Below are 19,978 nucleotides of genomic sequence, written 5' to 3'. Positions count from 1 at the left end.
TGGTGAAGGATATTTTTGCTAAGTATCAACATCCTACTAGTGACAGTTTTTGACTTATGATTTTATTATTTTTTTTCTTTAATGTATTGTTTTTCGGGATGTATTCAAGCGATTTGCTTCAGTTTTTAAAATAGTGTTCTTTATTTAGGTATGCATCGATACTCAAAAAACGAATACCAATTGTCATATGAAAAAAAGGAAAGAAAAGTATGACAACTGGTATTCGTTTTTTGAGTATCGATGCATACTTAAATAAAGAACACTATTTAAAAAATTAAAGCAAATCGCTTGAATACATCCCGAAAAACGATACATTAAAGAAAAAAAAAAATAAAATCATAAGTCAAAAACTGTCACCAGTAGGATGTTGATACTCAGCAAAAATATCCTTCACCATAAGAGGTACTCACAAAAAAAACCCGAATCAAATTGACTTAAGGGCCAACTTACTATGGAAAACCGACTATGGCTTTTTGATTTTTATTAAGACTAGTCTACTAATTAACATGGTAATCATTACTAATTAATAATATCATAGCCAATAAAAATATCATTCGCTAGCATCTGCCATACGGTGCATGTTCCCCTTCATGAACATGAGCATATTAAAATTATCGTCTGATAGCGACGCCCGTTTTGGAGAAATAATATCTTTTCTCGCCGAAAACAGGCGTTCCGCAGCAGCACTCGAAGGTATACTAGTGTTATATTTGAGGCAGGGCGCGGCCTTGGTGTGAGTAGGTACCTACTTAGGTATTAACGATTAACGGACTTAAGAAAAGTTAACGGAAGTTAACAAGTCCGTTACAGGTTTTTAAAGTTAACTTAAAAGTTAATCCGTTACTCGAAAACTTAACTTCGTTAATTAACGATTAACGGATTAACGAGTTAATGCCCAGCTATGCCAGTAATCCAGTGTCAAATTGTACGGGTAACCATGGTAACTCCAGGTTTAACCGGTTAACCCCCGGATTAGTGAATGGTGCAAGTGGCCCTAAATGATATTATATTATTTAATTCATATTGCTCCGAAATGAAAAACTGATAAACGCTCATTCTGTTTGCTTGCTTTTTAGGGTTCCGTACCCAAAGGGTAAAACGGGACCCTATTACTAAGGCTCCGCTGTCCGTCCGTCCGTCCGTCCGTCTGTCACCAGGCTGTATCTCACGAACCGTGATAGCTAGACAGTTGAAATTTTCACAGATGATGTATTTCTGTTGCCGCTATAACAACAAATACTAAAAACAGAATAAAATAAAGATTTAAGTGGGGCTCCCATACAACAAACGTGTTTTTTGACCGAAGTTAAGCAACGTCGGACGGGGTCAGTACTTGGATGGGTGACCGTTTTTTTTTTTTTGCATTATGGTACGGAACCCTTCGTGCGCGAGTCCGACACGCACTTGCCCGGTTTTTCATACCCTCGCAAAGTAAAATTACTCCGTTCCGCGCGGTTCCCGTTCGTCCTTGTTTACCGTGATCGGGGGATTATCGGGACCCCAGATTAGTTATGCTCTACTGTAGTCACTAATACTAACAGCTAGTTCAAAACGTTTGAGTGAAATGAATAAGTACTATACATAGAAAATATTTGTATGGAAGTCTTAAAAACTCGAGCAGGTCAACTGACTCAGACTTTGTATGACATAAAAAGTAGCATTTCCACCATATACCTACCTATACTGCCCTGCTAAGCCAATTAGCGGTATCTCAAATAAAAATTTAATGCAAACATATACCTTACATTCTTTATCTGAAAATTCAATTTTCAACGTCATTTGTTTTTGAGATGCCGCTATTCGGCTTTATTAGGAGGGCAGTATATTAACGTTTACTGTATATTTTACTGTTCTCCATAAATGTAGCATAATTAATTAAAAAATATAGGTTTAGAATAGTCTGTTAAATATTTTCTGATCATTACAAAATAAGACAAAAACAATAATTTAGAGTTTTAGTTTACGTAAAAAAGCTTTCAATTTTCTATTTCACAAGAATAATCAGAAACTATAGTCTGTATCTTTAGGTATTTAAATAAATGTAAACAAACAATTTGTACATTTGTAGGTAGGTAGTTTTAACATTTATTGGTTAACCAACCAAATACAAAACCGCCTAGATCTGTCAATGAACGACCTGATTTTAAACTTACATTATTTGATCATATAATGTTTTCATCTACTCACAACTGACTTAAGGAGCCATTTGAGGGTAGATTTTGTTTACTTTTATTTAAATACCTAAAGAAATATCAAATGTTCAGTAAGTACAGCATGCAGTAATAATGTTAACCTTTTGAACGCCACAGACGGCAATTGACGTGAACGCAAAATCGTGACAACGACGCCAAAGACGGCATTTGACGTCGATCGTTTATGATGAAAATCTACTGAAAAACACCCCACTTTTAGGTTGGCATTATTTATTCACAAAACTAAATTGGCACGGCAAATGGATGCGCCGTTTGGCGTTCAAAAGGTTGAATACAACGTCGTAAATATTTATACCTACTCGTAGTGTGTTGTCTCAGTTTTAGTTCACTGCAACTTACATGTATTATTTGCAGTACCTATATTGTTTGCAACTTAAATTTTATTTTCGTCGTAATAAAACATGATCCACGTGTTTTTGAATATATGCTACAACAAACGGCAAAAAATAATAAAAAATTGACTTACCAATATTATTTTTCTGAATACTATGTTTAATAATTTTTACATCGATGATCAATCATTAACAAAGTTTCACTTAACCTGTAAGGATGAAAAATATAAAAGAAATCATTTTGAAAATATCTCAGTTGACAATGTCATTAAGTACATATGTGTGATCTTTATGGATTACAATGCTACTTTTCATCTAGTTACTTTTACAACACCTTATTAACCCATTGAATACCAAATACGTCAGTTGATGCGCGCGACTATAGCCTTCGTGCATTCCGTCAATGTGAAGCACCGAATGCGATAGGCGTGGCATTCAAAGGCTTAAATTAAAACTAGCACTTGTGTGGTGTACACTCAATATTTGCTAACAATGTCTGCATGGTCATAAGCTAACTTGATAAGTTGCGTTTTCACATCTCATCCCAGTGTGAACTCGTCCATGCCTTTAGGGTATGACGTGTATATCACTGTGGTCTCAGTCTGTGTCTCATTGTCATTCTCGGCCTGGTCCGGTATTCCATCTGGGAAAAAATAGTTTTAAATAAATTTAAGCTACAACTTGACACGAGTACTAGTTGCATTGCACCTACTTGACTACTTGGGGCGGGACGACTTGGACGCATTTTATCCGGATTGGCGGGAAACTACAAAAGACAGGGTTGAGAGGAGGAAGCGATGGGAGGCCTTTGCAGCCACCCAGCAGTGGGACACTAAATTTGGCTAAAAAATAATAAGCTACAAATTATTTCAATAATGTTAACTAGAATTTCTTTAATGTGTTTTACATATGTATATGTAACAGTTTTCTTACCTTCATACAGCACTATTGTTTTGTTAATTTTCTGAATTGTTACCTGTAAAAATTAAATTATCAGAATTAAATATTCATATGGTTAGGTCTAGATTTACAATACATAACAAGTATAAAACATATGTGGCTTTCAATTAGAGAAGGGTCCTTAATGTCCTTATATATTAATGTGGATTAGCTATCTAAAAACTTGACACCAAGCTAAGTGGAAACATTGTCAGTAATGCTGTGTTTTATGACAATGTAAGTAAGTTTTACAAGTATTATTCTTTTCCATTCTTTCCAAGCATAACAGCCACTCAGGGACATAATTAGCCATTAGACTTTGCAATCCCCAAATTTAGACGGGTTATTCCCACTAGTTACCACCAAGTTTTTACCAGTGGTAACTACTGGGAATTTTTTCCCACCTTTTACCACTGGTAACTACTGGGAATAAAAATTCCCAGTAGTTACCACCAACTCGGTTAAGTGGTAACTACTGGGAATTTTTATTCCCAGTAGTTACCGTTACCACCAAAACTTTGTTAGAGTTAAATACTAATAAAAACAGTAGGTATGAATAGTATAAATAGAGTTATTTTGAATTACCTAATAAAATCACTTGAAAAATCATCTAAATGGATTATTAAATTTATCCTTAAGTACATATATCATAGTTTTTGTACTAGTACAGGTTAAACTGTTTCAATATTTTTGGTCACTTTTAAGGGAGTTTACTAAAACACTAATCGACTTATAATTATTTATTATATTACTCTATATATTTATACTACACTATTTATAGTGTTTTTATAAGTATTTAACTCTAACAAAATTTTGGTGGTAACTACTGGGAATAAAAATTCCCAGTAGTTACCACTAAACCGAGTTGGTGGTAAAAGGTGGGAAAAAATTTCCCAGTAGTTACCACTGGTAACAACTTGGTGGTAACTAGTGGGAATAACCCATTTAGACTAAAAGTTGAAACCAGCAAATTATTGACTTACAGGAGAAAGTACAATTTCTCTATATTTCTTCAAATAGAGTTTCAAGGGTTCCACATAGTTGTCAAAACCTAATGTATTCATAGCAAACAGGACATCTTCTCCATTGATGGTCTTTCTCTTCTCCACCTGGCACCGGTCACTGGCCTCACTTGTGACAAATGAAATGAACTCGGAGATGCATTCTTGAACACATTCCCGGGCATCTTTAGCTATCTGAAATGCAATTTAATTTTTTTTTATTCTAAAACCCTGATCAAATAGCCATATCAAAGCAATTAAAAATACTTTGAACAATAATCTATTTTAACAATTAAAGGCTTTTATTTCATGGTTAACAGTCAAGTTTAGAATGCTTGCCAATGACCAAGTTCTTTAGGTGTTTAATATCAGCTACTAGCTGTTACTCAAAGTGCAAAACGGGTCATCCATTAATTACGTCACACTAATTTCTAGGTTTTTTTACCCCTCCCCCCTCCTTGTCACACTTGGTCACATTTGGCAAACCCCTCCCCCTGGTGTGACGTCACATTTCTTCAACGAAATCGGCAAATATTTATTCAATATTTTATCAAAATATTTTTGACAAAAGAAATATTAGTAATTTTATAACTCAAAACTGATTAAGAAATAAAATTAAATGAATAAAAACGATTATCGTTTCAAAACCTTGTTATTTAAATGATAATTAGCATATAAAATAATTTAAATACATTTTGGGTTACTGATGAAGTTAAAGTAACATCACAAAGTTTGTGACTCCTCATCCCCCTTGTCACAACATGTCACATTTTCTTGACCCCCTCCCACCCCCAAACGTGTGATGTAATTAATGGATGACCCCAAATGAATGAACAGATTTGGATGAAATTAGGCACACAATTTTTTTTGAATTTAGTTTATAAACTGTATATGGGAGACTTTGTCTCAGATTCTAGATTTTTAGTAAACATTACCTTGCCATTTTCTGGAATGGCCCTCTTCATAATTTTGGCAATGTTGGCTATGGGTAAAAATCTGTCCTGCTCCCTAAGTGGTGCATGTTTGCCCATGCAAGAGTCAGAATTATTCTCTTCTTGATCTGAAATAGGAACAATAGAGATTATGTATCTACAAAACCATGATCAATAGCTTAGGGTGGTATTCCACCTGTCTATTTCTTTGTCCATTGTCAGTGTGTCTCACTCTCTTATTAAAACAAAATGTGAGATGCGATACACATTGTACAAAGAAGTTGGATAGGTGGAATACCACCCTTACCCCATTATGGAATAGTAGTAACAATACAATTTCAAGTGTCAGATGACAGCTAATACTTTTAAGAAAGGTATTCACAAGTGAACTTAATTAAACAGAAGCATCATGTTTATCAATAAACTCAATCCTCCGGAGACCCAGAAGGAGTTGTTTTGATTTTAAATTTGGAACCGTTATTTACATAATTAAAGTTCAAAATAGATTGAGGAATATGTATAAAATAAAGGATTCTATTCTATTCTATTCTAAAAAATTGTACGCAGGGTCTTAGGAAGTTAAACGTACTCTTAACTGTTATAATAGCCACGCTTACCGAGTACATCGTCTGAATTAACAACGTAAGTCTCTTCGTCGACCAAGAAGCCTCCGTCTAATCGGACGAGCTCATTGCCGAGTTCGTCGCCCTCCATGTTCAGATAAGATGCAGAGGTTAGACCCAAAACATCAACACCGCTGGCGCTATGCCGTCGATCAAACTGCAGAACAGAAGCAGCCAAAGATTATCCCACGGCGGCTGAGATAGCACTTCAATTAGAAGTTCTACCCCAAACATAACCGATTAAAAGAATTTACTCGAAAACTTTGTCTCGATGCAACGTAGTACGCACAAGCACAACCTAAACAATTGAATGACATAGGCTTGAGTCGGTCCTGAACTAAGAACTATTAAGAATGAAATCCCATCAAGGACCGAAAGGAACTAAATCTTTTTGCGCGCTCTTAATCGGTCTTTAGGTCCTTTAGTTCAGTGGGATTCGAGAGCGCTTGACTGAGTGAAACGAAAAATAGACGGAACGAAACGGTTGTCAATGTCGCTGGCACGAGTGTGAACGAGATGAAAGAACGACGTGACACTCCTAAGCCTGTAAAATATGAAGGAAAATCAAATATATTTCGACATATTTCACATTTTTAAATTATGTTAAGGTGTTTTAATGTTTAATACCGACACATCGTATCGTACAAGTTGAATTGTATTCAGTTACCAAAGATTGGAAAGAAACCAATGAAAAATCGACTCCTATTCATTCCCGGCTCTCAACGACCGAACTGAACTAAAGGAACTAAAAGACCGAATTAGTTCGTTTGACCGATTGACCGAGAGCGGAGCGCTCTCTGTAGTGACCGAGCAGGCACAAGCCTAGAATGACAGTTACAGTTGTTTGACAGGTTGCGTTTGACAGAATCAAAGTGTATTTTACTTAGGACAACATAGTTTGTCCAAGTTCGACTAATATTATCGATCTCCTAGCCTAGTCGGTACCGGTAGTGATCGTGCCTACAAAGCAGAGGGGCTACCGCGAAAACCGAAATTCGCAAATTGCGGGGATCTTACTCTTTTACTCCAATGAAGGCGTAATTAGAGTGACAGAGAAAAATGCCCGCAATTGACGATTTTCGGTATTGGCGGTAGCCCTACAGGAGGTTTCGAGACTGAATCCCGTTAAGGACACTTAGATATTTATTTATCACAAATATTTAGTGCTGAATTACGGATGTTATTGTTATCTATATACCTACGCATCTCATTAATAATTATGTATTTAAGTAGGTATTTATATGTATAAGTAGTCTGTATAACGTACCTTGAGCGCTTACCTTGAACTAGTATTTACGAATTGTATCTTAAAAGTTTGATTCGGACTCAGTTAAAAAAGTCCAAGAAAAATACTCTCTATACATTGTAGAGGGGTTGCCTAAGCTGAGGCCTAACTTAGATTGTATTTTAACTTAATATTGTTTATTTTTAAGAGGAAATATTATAATTTACAATAAATAAAAATATAAAAACATTTAGGTTTATATCGGCGGTAACATTTGTCGTATCTCTGCATAGACTTATAATATATAGAGACGGTGTCTCAGCGAGCTGTCACTGTTGCCACTTTTGTTTAGTGCACGATTAACAATGAGGCCCACCTTGCTGTAGCCATGTCGATAAAGTCATATCGATAAACTATCGACATTTCTTGCAATTTTAATTTTACTTCAAAGGCTTAACGTTACCTAAAATGAACAAAAACGCTTTTATTCTTTATTGTGGTTATCAGATCACAATTTTATAGTCACGTCCCAGCAGGGAACCAAGGGAAAGTTCAGATATTTAATTAAAATACATAAATACCAGGGATGTAACGGATGTGGTTTTATCGGAACCGAAAACGGAAACAGATGTTTTCGATTTAGTTTAACGGAACCGGAAACGGAACCGAAAACTGAAACGGAACCGAAAACGGAACCGGAACCAGAATCGGAGCCTGACTTTTTAACGATGTAGTCGATTTCCCCTTTCTAGAACAAACCTTCAGACAAAGTTTACACTTAGCCGTGTCCCCACTAACTTCATCAAAATAGTTCCAAATCGAACTTGATTTCGGCTTCATTGTGCGTTTTTTTCACACTAACATTCACCACACACACTACACACAGTCAGTAGTCAGTACACAACAGAACACATACGATTTTAATTTTAAAACACGAATAAAACGCGCCGCCGCGCGAAGCATTGACATCCGTTATAACTTCCGTTTCAAACATAACGGAACCGGAACAGAAACGGATGTGTAATACCAAACGGAAGTTCCGCCTTAACGGAAACGGAACCGGAGCTCCGTAACATCCCTGATAAATACCTCCTAAAATAGGTGTTCCGCAATAATTGAATTATATTATAATATATTCATTATCCATTAGCATTTCAATTATGTTTATGTTTAACGAAGATATTGAAGCTTCAATTAATCGCTATTTCGTTCCGCTGTGTAGCGTTTATCGATATATAACATGATTAAAATCGACTTTTTACATCCCTAAAAGAGCACACATATACGCTTTTACGCACACATATACAGGCTGGGCGCATCAAGAAAGGCAACACTTGATTTGAAGTTCATCTTGTCAACAGTATGGTTGTCCTTTTTTGACAAACGGCATTTTTAAAAGAGCGAGGAGAGAGAAATGATACTAGTTGCTGCGCCGTGAAAGAGAACAGAAAACGTTGGGCCCTTGTATCTCTGCCACACATGCCACAGATTATCATAATTTCTGAAAAAATGCTAAGTCAAGAACATGTCAAGAACTGTCACAATTTCACATTTTTTATTCTGTTTCATGAGATTTTACTGGCTTCTCCATTCATGGCAACGTTGAAACCGCAAAATCATTAATAACTAGAAGATATAAAGGTATAATATGGTACAGAGCGAGATATCTTTTCCAAATCCAACTATCAAAAACTATCCAATCCAACCAAATACCCTAAAATAACCAAGCCAGTTTTTCAACACGGCATCAATCAATGTACTTAAATATTAAATATATTAGCGTATACTATACTCAGTGTTCGATAGTTTATTCATTGATTCTTTTAAGAATTTCATATACCTAGTTACCTTTAGTTACAGTTTTAAACATAATAACTGTACGTACTGTTTGCATTTCAGGTCAGCGACTTTGATTGCTGTGTAATAGATTTTTGGCCAAAAACACCTGAATTTCTATTCTACAGAAACTCCAAGGGCTATCAATAAGATCCTGGGAGTTTGTTGCTGCAGCTGTGCCAATTTAAATATGTGATTGTTATATAGGTTATACCTCTTGAATCACTATATCAACACAAACTACAAGCAAAAAGATTTTTTTCTGATAATAACCTAGCACCATGGGAGTTCCTAAGTTCTTCAGGTATACCAGTGAGAGGTATCCCTGCCTCAATGAGCTTGTCAAACAATATCAGGTGAGATTTAATTTATTTATAGTTTTTAATACTGTTGATAAACATGAGTTGTCCTTATCATATTGTTGTATAAAATACAAATAATCATAAGATACTAGGTATTTATACTTACTATTTAACTAGCAGAATGTAATATATTTCAACTTTTTGGTATGATAACTATTTCTTCTATAAGAGAAGCGGTGCAATGCCATATGTTGCCAAGAAATGTACATGTGTACATTAAAATGTCATCCTATAAATTTATTGGCTTGTATTACTACTTTTACTTGCATAGCAAATGAAAACAACAACAATTACTATTCTTAAGCATTTATTTTTAGTACAAGGTGCTAACACTATAATTACAAAGATGTTGTGCTATACTAAGTGCCCAGTTGCTGAGGGGAATGGGAACACCTACATTTATTTTATGCTGACAATAATTTTTCTTGTAACATGTCACTATTACAACAGAAAATTACTTTGAAAAACACAATTTTTGTTAGTAGCTTCTGTTATATTGATGCTAGAAATATCCTTGATGCATTAAGCCAATATATATACAATACAAGTGCGGAAAGTGGGAAATTCACAATGAGTGGTGATAAATTAAAACAGAGTTGTTAATACCTATTCGCATGTGTATTATACAACGTTTTACAGTACATATGGCCCTTTAAATTTTTGACACGGGCACAGATAGCACTTATTCTCTCACTAGTACGGGAAAGTAGCACCATACATATTGTAAAAGTTATTTATGAATGAAAGTGGATCACGCTGTAGATTCTCCCTTTGTCATTCTGATGGAATATACCTTGAACATTTAACATTAATTCTAAAATGTCCCACTTCAGTCCTAATAGTACCATCACCCACACTGTTAACTGTACATCGGTGGACCTTATGCTTTTGTAATAAGGTCCACCGATTTACAGTTAGGAGTGTTGCTGTTTGTACTCTGCTTATAGATAAAAATATTCCAGATACCAGACTTTGACAACATGTACCTCGACATGAACGGTATCATCCACAACTGCTCCCATCCGGACGACTCCAACCCTCACTTCCGTATAACGGAAGAAAAGATCATCCAAGACATCTTCCATTATTTGGGCATACTGTTCCAAATCATTAAGCCGAAGAAACTGTTTTTTATGGCTATTGATGGTGTCGCTCCAAGAGCTAAGATGAACCAGCAAAGAGGCAGGAGGTATGTCAGAACTTTAAAAATAACTATAGCCGGTCAAGTTTGTCAGTAACAAAAGGCGTGAAATTAAAATTTTCTATGGAGACGATTACCGTTCGTGTGCCGCTTTTTTTTACTGACGGGAATGGCTTGACAGACTATAGCTAGAAAACTAAATCAAAAAGAACTGACATCCATCAAAACTTTTTTATACATATTATGTATATGAAAGCATTCTCTGTATTCTCTGGCAATAAATTTTGCATTATTATAGCTGCTTTGCATCATATCTAGAATCTTATAAATGTCATCTTTTGTTGCACTTTTAAAGTACATTACTATTTTAAAAACAATATATTTATTTTATGTGATAGTTTTGGTTTTATTAAGTCCCAATTACAAGTCCAGTTTTCCTAAATATTAATGTGTAAGTTTTTATTACACATTAATATTTAGGAAAACTGGACTATTAGTAAAAATTTTAAAAGTTTAAATCAGAGTTTTGGTTTGTCTAATATATATATCATCATTGTTTTCTCTATAGATTCAGATCTGCCAGGGAAGCAGAGAAATTAGAAGAAGAAGCAAAGTCTAAGGGTAAGGTTACACATTTGTCTATTGTAGTCAAACCTGACACCGCTATCTGACCTCGTAGCGCGAAGTCGTAGCCTAACATAGTCCGTCTGGTGCGGAATACAAAAGGATCTATTTTCAGAAATATAAAATATTCCAAACTAAACTTTGGCATTGTTTATAGGTGAGGTCCTGCCCACGGAAAAGCGGTTCGACAGTAACTGCATTACGCCAGGGACTGTGTTCATGGCGCGTCTGCACGAGCAGCTTAAGTACTTTGTGAAGCATAAGATGTCCACCGATCCTCTGTGGAGCAAAGTGAAAGTTATTTTGTCAGGGCATGAGGTAAGGACAAAATTAAACAGTAACTAACACCAGTAGCAACAGTAACAACACTAAAAAAAACACCATTATTGACCGAGCGAGTGCGAAAGTGACATATTATCATGAAATTTTGTGAGCAACTTCAATAATTGTATGAAATATTTTGTCGATTCAGTTCTTGGTAATATAGCTCACAGAGCGACTAATAGTGCCGATGTATGTTGTTGTGTATTATATTTATTAAAAAAAACGGGTGCTATCTTGATGACAAGTCAGTGTTTCAAATGCTGGAAATTTGGACAAAAAAATCTGTTGGAGGTACAAACGTAATAATTATAGGTTCAATGTGAGATAGAAATATTAACAATGATATGCATTTCAGACCCCAGGCGAAGGCGAGCACAAAATCATGGACTACATCAGATGGTCGCGCTCGCAGCCCGACTACGACCCGAACACCCGTCACTGCCTGTACGGGCTCGACGCCGACCTCATCATGCTGGGCATGTGCACCCACGAGCCGCACTTCGCACTGCTCAGAGAAGAGGTCAGTTATATCTGACATGTTCACACATGTCCTACATCAGGTCGACTACGACCCGAACACCCGACACTGCCTGTACGGGCTCGACGCCGACCTCATTTTCTGGGCATGTGCAGCCACGAGCCGCACTTCGCACTGCTCAGAGAAGAGGTCAGTTATATCTGACATGTTCACACATGTCCTACATCAGGTCGACTACGACCCGAACACCCGTCACTGCCTGTACGGGCTCGACGCCTACCTCATTATGCTGGGCATGTGCACCCACGAGCCGCACTTCGCACTGCTCAGAGAAGAGGTCAGTTATATCTGACATGTTCACACATGTCCTACATCAGGTCGACTACGACCCGAACACCCGACACTGCCTGTACGGGCTCGACGCCGACCTCATCATGCTGGGCATGTGCACCCACGAGCCGCACTTCGCACTGCTCAGAGAAGAGGTCAGTTATATCTGACATGTTCACACATGTCCTACATCAGGTCGACTACGACCCGGCACTGCCGGACGGTCTCGAATCACGGCCGCACGCAATGTTATTGAATGAAATATCTTTCCCACGCTGAAGAAGTCATTACGTGATTGTAATTGTCCTGTCTGTAAGTCACAAATTATCACTGAAACAATCGAACATTACTATTTAAATAATAATTCAAGACTAGAATGTCTCCGTAAACAGTACACTTACCCTTAACATGAGGTCACAGTGGTCGTATTAGCACGCGACTGCGTAAACTCACACCAATATTAATTTTACAGAATAGACACTAAAGAAAGGACGTTTAGCACGAGGAATTTCGTACACTGACCCGCCTGTTCCTGTCTCTATCGCACGCGCTTAGTTATATAACTGCCCCGCCCATGATGCCGGTTGTCAGTGGCACTGTCAGGCGTAGCTCACTCCGCGATTTCGTCGCGTCGCAACAAGTAGCTACAAGTACATCCGTCCCACACCAATTTTGGTGGCTAGCCATAGGCCACGCGTGGCGCTTGCGCCACCTAGCGGTCATATCTGTCCTAATCGTAACAGACCGTTTTGTTAGAGAGTGAATCTTCTGTACCTAGTACTATTATTTATTCTGTGGCACTGTGCGAGCGGTGCAGCAATATAATTATGCGCGTGAAATAGAGATAGCAACAGGCGGGTCAATGTACGAAATTCTTTGTAGTAAGCGTCCTTCCTTTATTACCTTTTTGCATGTTCTATGTCTATGCAGCAAATCTGGGGCACGGTAGTGCCTCCGCCGAGTTAGTCATTTACTATTGCTTTCTCGATCAATTGGCCTGATGACAAATTTTGAAATCCCTTTTATTATTGTCGGTCCACTTGTACTGGTTCCGAAAAACACAATATTTCAGCTATACTCATAAGATTTAACATAAATAATTGCATATTTCTATAGCTAGTTTAAACCTCGCGCGAAAACGCCTCGCAAGCCATTTGTGACGTCATTAATTAGTTGGTGGAAGGGTGATAGACATTGTTTACATACTTACAGTTACGAATTTTCCCTTGAATCCGAATGATATTGTTAATTCAGCACCATATATTATGATTAGGAATGATAAATACATTACAAACATTAATCACAATAACTCATTTTATACAAAAACTCTCACACGGTTGCAATATAAGATGAATTATTTAGATACATGCAAATTCTGAGTGAAAATCACCGAGCGCCAGTTTTACTTTTTAATTTTTCATTTTTTCTGGTTACGACAGCCAACATGGCAATGATAGTTCCATTCAGCCAACTCATTAAAAAAGTTTTTTGGTGAAATATCATATTATTTAGCATTTTATTTATTTAATAACAAATAAATATTTACTTAACATCGTGTAATAATATTTTCTGGACGTAATAAATGTTTAGTGGCGAAATAAATTTTTTTTTGAACCTCCAAACTCTTTGGTGAGGATGTATGGATTACGGTCAATGAGGTTGTCTATGCTGCTCTAAGAAATACGTCATGGATTGACGTCACTCCTTAGGTCGCTTCTGATTGGCGTTTCAGTCAAAATGGCTGGTTGGAGAATTTTGCACTTTTATTTTATTGAATATATTAATAATCCTAATGTTTATACAGAGATTGGGCCATTTTTTAGAACCATATTAACATATATGTTTCTTTAAAACTATTATTTCCATGATTCTTTGTTACTGTCATCAGGCCAATTATAAAGTAACCTTCGCCAGGGGTGCGAAACTCCTCCCTTCGGGCAAACTCGGCTCCTCTCGGCTTAGCATTGCTCCGAGCAATTATTAGGGTTGACACAATTTGACGTCCCTTTGCATGCACGACCACAAATAAGATAATAGCTTGAATTTTGACAACCCTAAATAGCCGAAAGGGATAGTGCCATATATTAGAAACGGAGAGCATGATTCGACCCTGAACCGCTGTCAAACTTCGGTTTTGTAGGAAGTTGTCTTTCTGTGCGGTAGTACTATTATTTATTCTGTGCCTTCGCATTAATTTCACAGGTAAAATTCGGAAAAACTACCCAACGAGCGACCTGCCCCGAAGAAACCAACTTCTACTTACTCCATCTATCATTACTAAGAGAATACCTAGAACAAGAGTTCATAGAAATAAAAGATAAACTGCCGTTCCCCTACGACATAGAGAAAATTGTCGACGATTGGGTGCTCATGGGGTTCTTGGTGGGGAACGATTTTATTCCCAACTTGCCTAACATGCATATAAGTAATGATGCCTTGCCGGTGCTATATAAGACCTATATGACGGTCTTGCCTACTTTAGATGGTGAGTAAAAACTTGCACATTTTATTTTATCGTTTATTGATAACTTGAAAGTATAAGACGATGTGTGTGTATTATTTTGTATACTTACTTTTTACTGTTGATGATGTAAATATGAATGATGTCAAGTGACGATAGATGTAGCACCGACCGGAAAGTCTAATGCTCAACAACATATAAGACTTTCCGGTCGGTGCTACATCTATTGTCACTTGACAGTACTACTACTGCTACTTAAAGTACTAATAATTCCGCTATTCGATGCTAGATGTCGACTATGAAAATAATTGTCTTTTTGGTACCAAAACTGATGTATGGAGTGAGCAATCTATGTTTTTTTTCTCTATGGTTATACTGTGGCGTGAACTGACAGTATACTTATATTAATATATTTACTAATTTTGTAATAACTTGGGCAGGTTACATAAACGAGGCGGGTGACTTAAACTTGGCCCGGTTCGAAGCGTTCATGCAAGAGTTAGCCAAGATCGATAAGGAAAAGTTCCAAGACACGTACGCTGATCTCAAGTACTTCGAGGGCAAGACCGGCAGGCGGCCCAATGCTAATGAAAGGAGAGAGGTATATGGTTGTTTTATTTATTTTTATAAGTATATACCACGTCGGTGGTATACAAGCATACGGACTGCCTATAAGCGGTTACCGTAGCCTATAGAATTTTGCAAAGCACGAGGTGTCACATGCGCATTGCTAACCGTTTAGAAACAAGTATACTTTTTTTTTTATAATCACATAATGTAGTCCATCGAGAAAGCCAGAGCAGGAAGCTCATTACACAGCCGGAGCATTTGCGGGAGGACCTTCCTTATACAGTTAATACAATACTTGATCATTTGTGCCACAAAATGTCAAGATGTCCTTTTACAAAAAAAATCCTATGTATGTATTACAGTTTTTCAAACATTATACTAGTATAACTTGATAGGGAAAGTTTGGAGACATTTTCCGTGAAATAAAAATGAAGTAACATGAGAGGTTCAACATTTAAATTATCCGTTTCAGTACAAACCAAACAATGACGACACGTTCAACGTGAACGTGGATGACATAAAGGCGAATGCGCCCGACGACGCTTTGCAGGCGTTGATCAACCGTACCCAAGAAATGGTAAGTCAATTTATTTTCCTCCACCTGACATTTCCTCTAAATTAAATCCTTTCGCATATCGCACACGCGATGGCATACTGAATGTATGAAAAGCTAAAAAACATCTGAGGATATTGACATTTTGAAGTGCTGGGAGTTAAAGGTTTACTATCTCAGGTTTGACAGATAGGTGTGACTTCTAAACAAGCAATTTTCTGTGCTTCGTATGATAATTTTTACGGGTCGACGAGAGTTACTGTATGTACTGAATCTATAGAAGTTAATATGTTTTGGCTATTAAAAGGATTTTTCTGTTTCATAGTATTTTGATGACGTTGACAATGAAGAAGATGAAGAATACGAAGAAACTAGTGATGGTAACTATTATTGTTTTATTGTGCTTCGAAAATATTGATTATGACGCAGGCAGACATGTCGTTTGCCAAGTTGGTGCAAACTATATCAACATAAATGCGATATTTTTTCAGAGGAAGCCACTTTTGAGATGGAATTCAAGCTTCACAAGAAGGATTATTATATGAATAAGTTAGATTATTCAGCTGTCACTGCGTGAGTATATCTGAATATTTTCTATTATAATAATAAAAAGTGATGGCTATCATCTATACCTATATATTTACTAATACTAATTTCAAAATTCAATTATTGTTGTGGCTTATAAATAAATAAAATAAAATAATAAAATATCTTTTCACTTCTCATGCTCAAAAAGTGCACCTTTATGTCGTGCGTCGACGACATAAAATCACATTTTATGCTCTAGAGCATAAAAGTAAAATTTTCTTCTAAGACTAAGGTAATCGGTCTCAACAGCCAAACAGTTAAAACATATTGCACAATTTTACTGAGCAATAAAATTGTGTAGATGACAAAACTTGTTATATTATTTTATTTTTGCTACAATTTATTAGAAATCCGTATTTTCTGTCATTAAATTTAGTAAATCACATAAAATAGGAGTCGATTATCGTTCAAAAATGCTCCGAAATGTTTGACTTGGCAGAAAACCAAGCGTCTGAAACTCCGATCACATGTTGAAAATTAAAAAAAAAAATTAAAAAGTTGGGTGGAATTGGTTATGTATTATGTTCTTTCGCTTTACGACAATTTCGTGGTGTAAATTGCCGTGAAAATGTGTTTTATTTTCCTCGCAATCGAAGTGAAAAGCAGAGTGTACAACAAGGGCATAAATGTCCATAACGGCACAAACGGTACTTCCTGTCTAAAGCGGCGGTCGGCAACCTGCGGCCCGCGGGCCGCATGCCGCATGCGGCTCGTGAAACTGTCACTTGCGGCCTGCGAGCCTCTCTGGCTATGTAATATTGAGAAACGACAATGTCTGATAAAGTCATAAATATTAACAAAGTGCGGCCCGCGTCAACTTACTCATCGTTAACTACGCTACTAAAACTACGCAAAAAAAGGTTGCCGACCGCTGCTCTAGAGCATAAAATGCGATTTTATGTCGTCTACGCACGACATAAAGGTGCACTTTTTGAGCACGAGAAGTGAAAATGTCCATTTTTACCCTCGTCTACTATTTTGAAATTGCCTCGATTATAAATGGGTCACTTTATGCCCCTGTTGTACAATCTACTATTATTTCAGAACATTAAATTCCATACAACAAATAAATGCAATTCTCGAACTGTTTTCCGTCTAAAAGTATTAAATTCCTCCCCAGAGCCCCTTCAGTCTGTAATTACTATACAATAGGTACTATATAATAATTTTGTACCGTTCCACTATTCTATATTATATATTGCATTCTTGAATCGAGGGTGATATAAATAGAGATATTTCACCTCATCTCAAAACCTAGCCTAACCCCTTGCAATATTTAATCATATCAATAATTCCGCAGAGAAGTATTAGCGGACCAAGCGGAAGGCTACGTGCGAGCGATCCAATGGAATTTATTCTACTACTACAAAGGCTGTCCGTCCTGGTGTTGGTACTACCCGCACCATTACGCGCCCTACATATCAGATATAAAGGGCTTTAAGGATCTGAAGATCGAGTTCGAGCTGGGAGAGCCTTTCAAGCCTTTTGAACAGGTACATTTCATTTTTTTCTGGTTTGTAGCGTCTGGGAACTATACTCTGTATCTTTAGGTACTTAAATTAAAGGAAACAAATAATTTGTAAATTTTCGGGTAGTTGATTACCCAACCAAATACAAAACCACACGGATCTGCCACTGAACGACCTGACTTTAACCTACATTATTTGATCATGTAATGTTTTTATCTACTTAAGAAGCCATTTGAGGGTAGATTTTGTTTACTCTTTTTTTAAATACCTAACCATACAGACTATAATTGTCTCTTATTGTCCTATAACTTGACAAAATTATAAAAGCGCCAGTGAAAAACTTATTTAAGAACCACCGCTAGTCTATAACAAATCATTTAAAGAAAACCCACACTCAAGTCGATCCATCCGTTTGGGAGCTACCATCTAGAAAGAGATGCCACAGACAGACACACATATACACATGTTTCACTTGTAACATCTCTCTTTTTACATTGGTGGTCTCTTACCAAATATAACAAATAACTATATTCCTGCTCATAATGTGAATTCCGATGACAACATTGATTAACGTCATTTTTATTGCAGCTTCTAGCCGTCCTGCCATCAGCCAGTAAACACCTCTTACCTGCACCATTCCATGACCTGATGACGGATGAGGATTCCCCCATAGTCCACTATTACCCCATCAACTTCGAGACGGATCTCAACGGCAAGAGGAACGACTGGGAGGCGGTAGTGCTTATACCCTTTATAGATGAGGTTAGTCGATTTTGAATCTTATCACTACTGCTTAAGATCGAATAAAGTCAAAGAAGCATAGGACTTGAAGATTCGCCCATAGTCACTATTATCCTATCAACTTTGAGACGGATCTCAACGGCAAGAGGAACGACTGGGAGGCGGTAGTGCTTATACCCTTTATAGATGAGGTTAGACGATTTTGAATCTTATCACTATTGCTTAAGGTCGAATAATGTCAAAGAACCCTAGGACATGAGGATTCCGCCGTAGTCCACTATTACCCCATCAACTTCGAGACGGATCTCAACGGCAAGAGAAATGATTGGGAGGCGGTAGTGCTTATACCGTTTATTGGTGAGGTTAGTCGATTTTGAATCTTATCACTACTGCTTAAGGTCGAATAATATCAAAGAACCCTAGGACTTGAAGATTCGCCCATAGTCACTGTTATCCGATCAACTTCGAGACGGATCTCAACGGCAAGAGGAACGACTGGGAGTCGGTAGTGCTTATACCCTTTATAGATGAGGTTAGACGATTTTGAATCTTATCACTATTGCTTAAGGTCGAATAATGTCAAAGAACCCTAGGACATGAGGATTCCGCCGTAGTCCACTATTACCCCATCAACTTCGAGACGGATCTCAACGGCAAGAGAAATGATTGGGAGGCGGTAGTGCTTATACCGTTTATTGTTGAGGTTAGTCGATTTTGAATCTTATCACTACTGCTTAAGGTCGAATAATATCAAAGAACCCTAGGACTTGAAGATTCGCCCATAGTCACTGTTATCCGATCAACTTCGAGACGGATCTCAACGGCAAGAGGAACGACTGGGAGACTAGTGTTTATACCGTTTATTGATGAGGTCAGTCAATTTTGTATCTTATCACAGTAGTTTAAAGACGAACTTCGAGGCGTATCTCAACGGTCAAAAGTACAGGGGCGCCCTGCTTATATTCCGTTGATTAGTTCAGTCAAATTTTATTCTAATTTTAATTGCTTAAAGTGTATTGACAGATGAATTCTCGCCCATTCCATGGGTCACTGCTATGTTACTTTTAAATTTGTTAATGCGTATTTTGTTGCAGGTAAATCTTTTGTCAGCCATGACACCATGCTACCAAAGACTGACTGAGGAGGAGTTGAATAGGAATACACACGGGCCAATGCTTGTCTATAACTGGACGAAAGAAAGTTTAGGTAAGTAGAAGGATCCTGTTTTATTCTTTC

General features: G+C 37.1%; 2 protein-coding genes across 4 annotated transcripts in view; one reads left to right on the top strand and one right to left on the bottom strand.

Moving 5' to 3' along the window:
* Positions 1–2,712: 2,712 nt before the first annotated feature.
* Positions 2,713–6,342, bottom strand: LOC134793551 (uncharacterized). The gene is made up of 5 exons (XM_063765162.1): positions 6,035–6,342; positions 5,421–5,545; positions 4,468–4,680; positions 3,479–3,521; positions 2,713–3,188 (listed from the first exon to the last, which is right to left on the bottom strand). Exons 1-5 carry the CDS (start codon positions 6,129–6,131, stop codon positions 3,085–3,087), a joined length of 582 nt encoding a protein of 193 aa, XP_063621232.1. The 5' UTR covers positions 6,132–6,342; the 3' UTR covers positions 2,713–3,084.
* Positions 6,343–8,802: 2,460 nt separating this feature from the next.
* Positions 8,803–19,978, top strand: part of LOC134793516 (5'-3' exoribonuclease 1) — a 28,735-nt gene continuing 17,559 nt past the window's right edge. For 2 of the 3 annotated variants that reach the window (XM_063765099.1, XM_063765098.1), the window contains exons 1-9: positions 12,369–12,515; positions 14,563–14,845; positions 15,262–15,422; positions 15,864–15,968; positions 16,270–16,324; positions 16,436–16,517; positions 17,833–18,025; positions 18,590–18,763; positions 19,837–19,948. In XM_063765099.1, the coding sequence (XP_063621169.1) occupies positions 12,384–12,515; positions 14,563–14,845; positions 15,262–15,422; positions 15,864–15,968; positions 16,270–16,324; positions 16,436–16,517; positions 17,833–18,025; positions 18,590–18,763; positions 19,837–19,948 (1,297 nt within the window). In that variant the 5' untranslated portion in view covers positions 12,369–12,383. Of the gene's footprint in view, positions 8,907–9,164; positions 9,458–10,425; positions 10,653–11,172; positions 11,226–11,385; positions 11,547–11,907; positions 12,073–12,368; positions 12,516–14,562; positions 14,846–15,261; positions 15,423–15,863; positions 15,969–16,269; positions 16,325–16,435; positions 16,518–17,832; positions 18,026–18,589; positions 18,764–19,836; positions 19,949–19,978 lie in introns of those variants that run through there. The other variant, XM_063765100.1, reaches the window with a different exon arrangement.

Source organism: Cydia splendana, chromosome 9 (genome assembly GCF_910591565.1).
Source record: "Cydia splendana chromosome 9, ilCydSple1.2, whole genome shotgun sequence".
NCBI classification, from domain to species: domain Eukaryota; kingdom Metazoa; phylum Arthropoda; class Insecta; order Lepidoptera; family Tortricidae; genus Cydia; species Cydia splendana.
The sequence above is the reverse complement of the archived record's forward strand: the minus strand, read 5'-3'. Positions and strand labels throughout refer to the sequence as shown.

What these genes read in the sequence shown, in the direction of transcription:
- LOC134793551 (XM_063765162.1), bottom strand. Translation starts at nt 6,131, where the DNA reads ATGGAGGGCGACGAACTCGGCAATGAGCTCGTCCGATTAGACGGAGGC. An exon ending in TAATTCAGACGATGTACTCG is followed by an intron (nt 5,546 to 6,034) that starts GTAAGCGTGGCT and finishes TTCCTATTTCAG; the next exon opens with ATCAAGAAGAGAATAATTCT. An exon ending in AACAATAGTGCTGTATGAAG is followed by an intron (nt 3,189 to 3,478) that starts GTAAGAAAACTG and finishes ATTTTTTCCCAG; the next exon opens with ATGGAATACCGGACCAGGCC.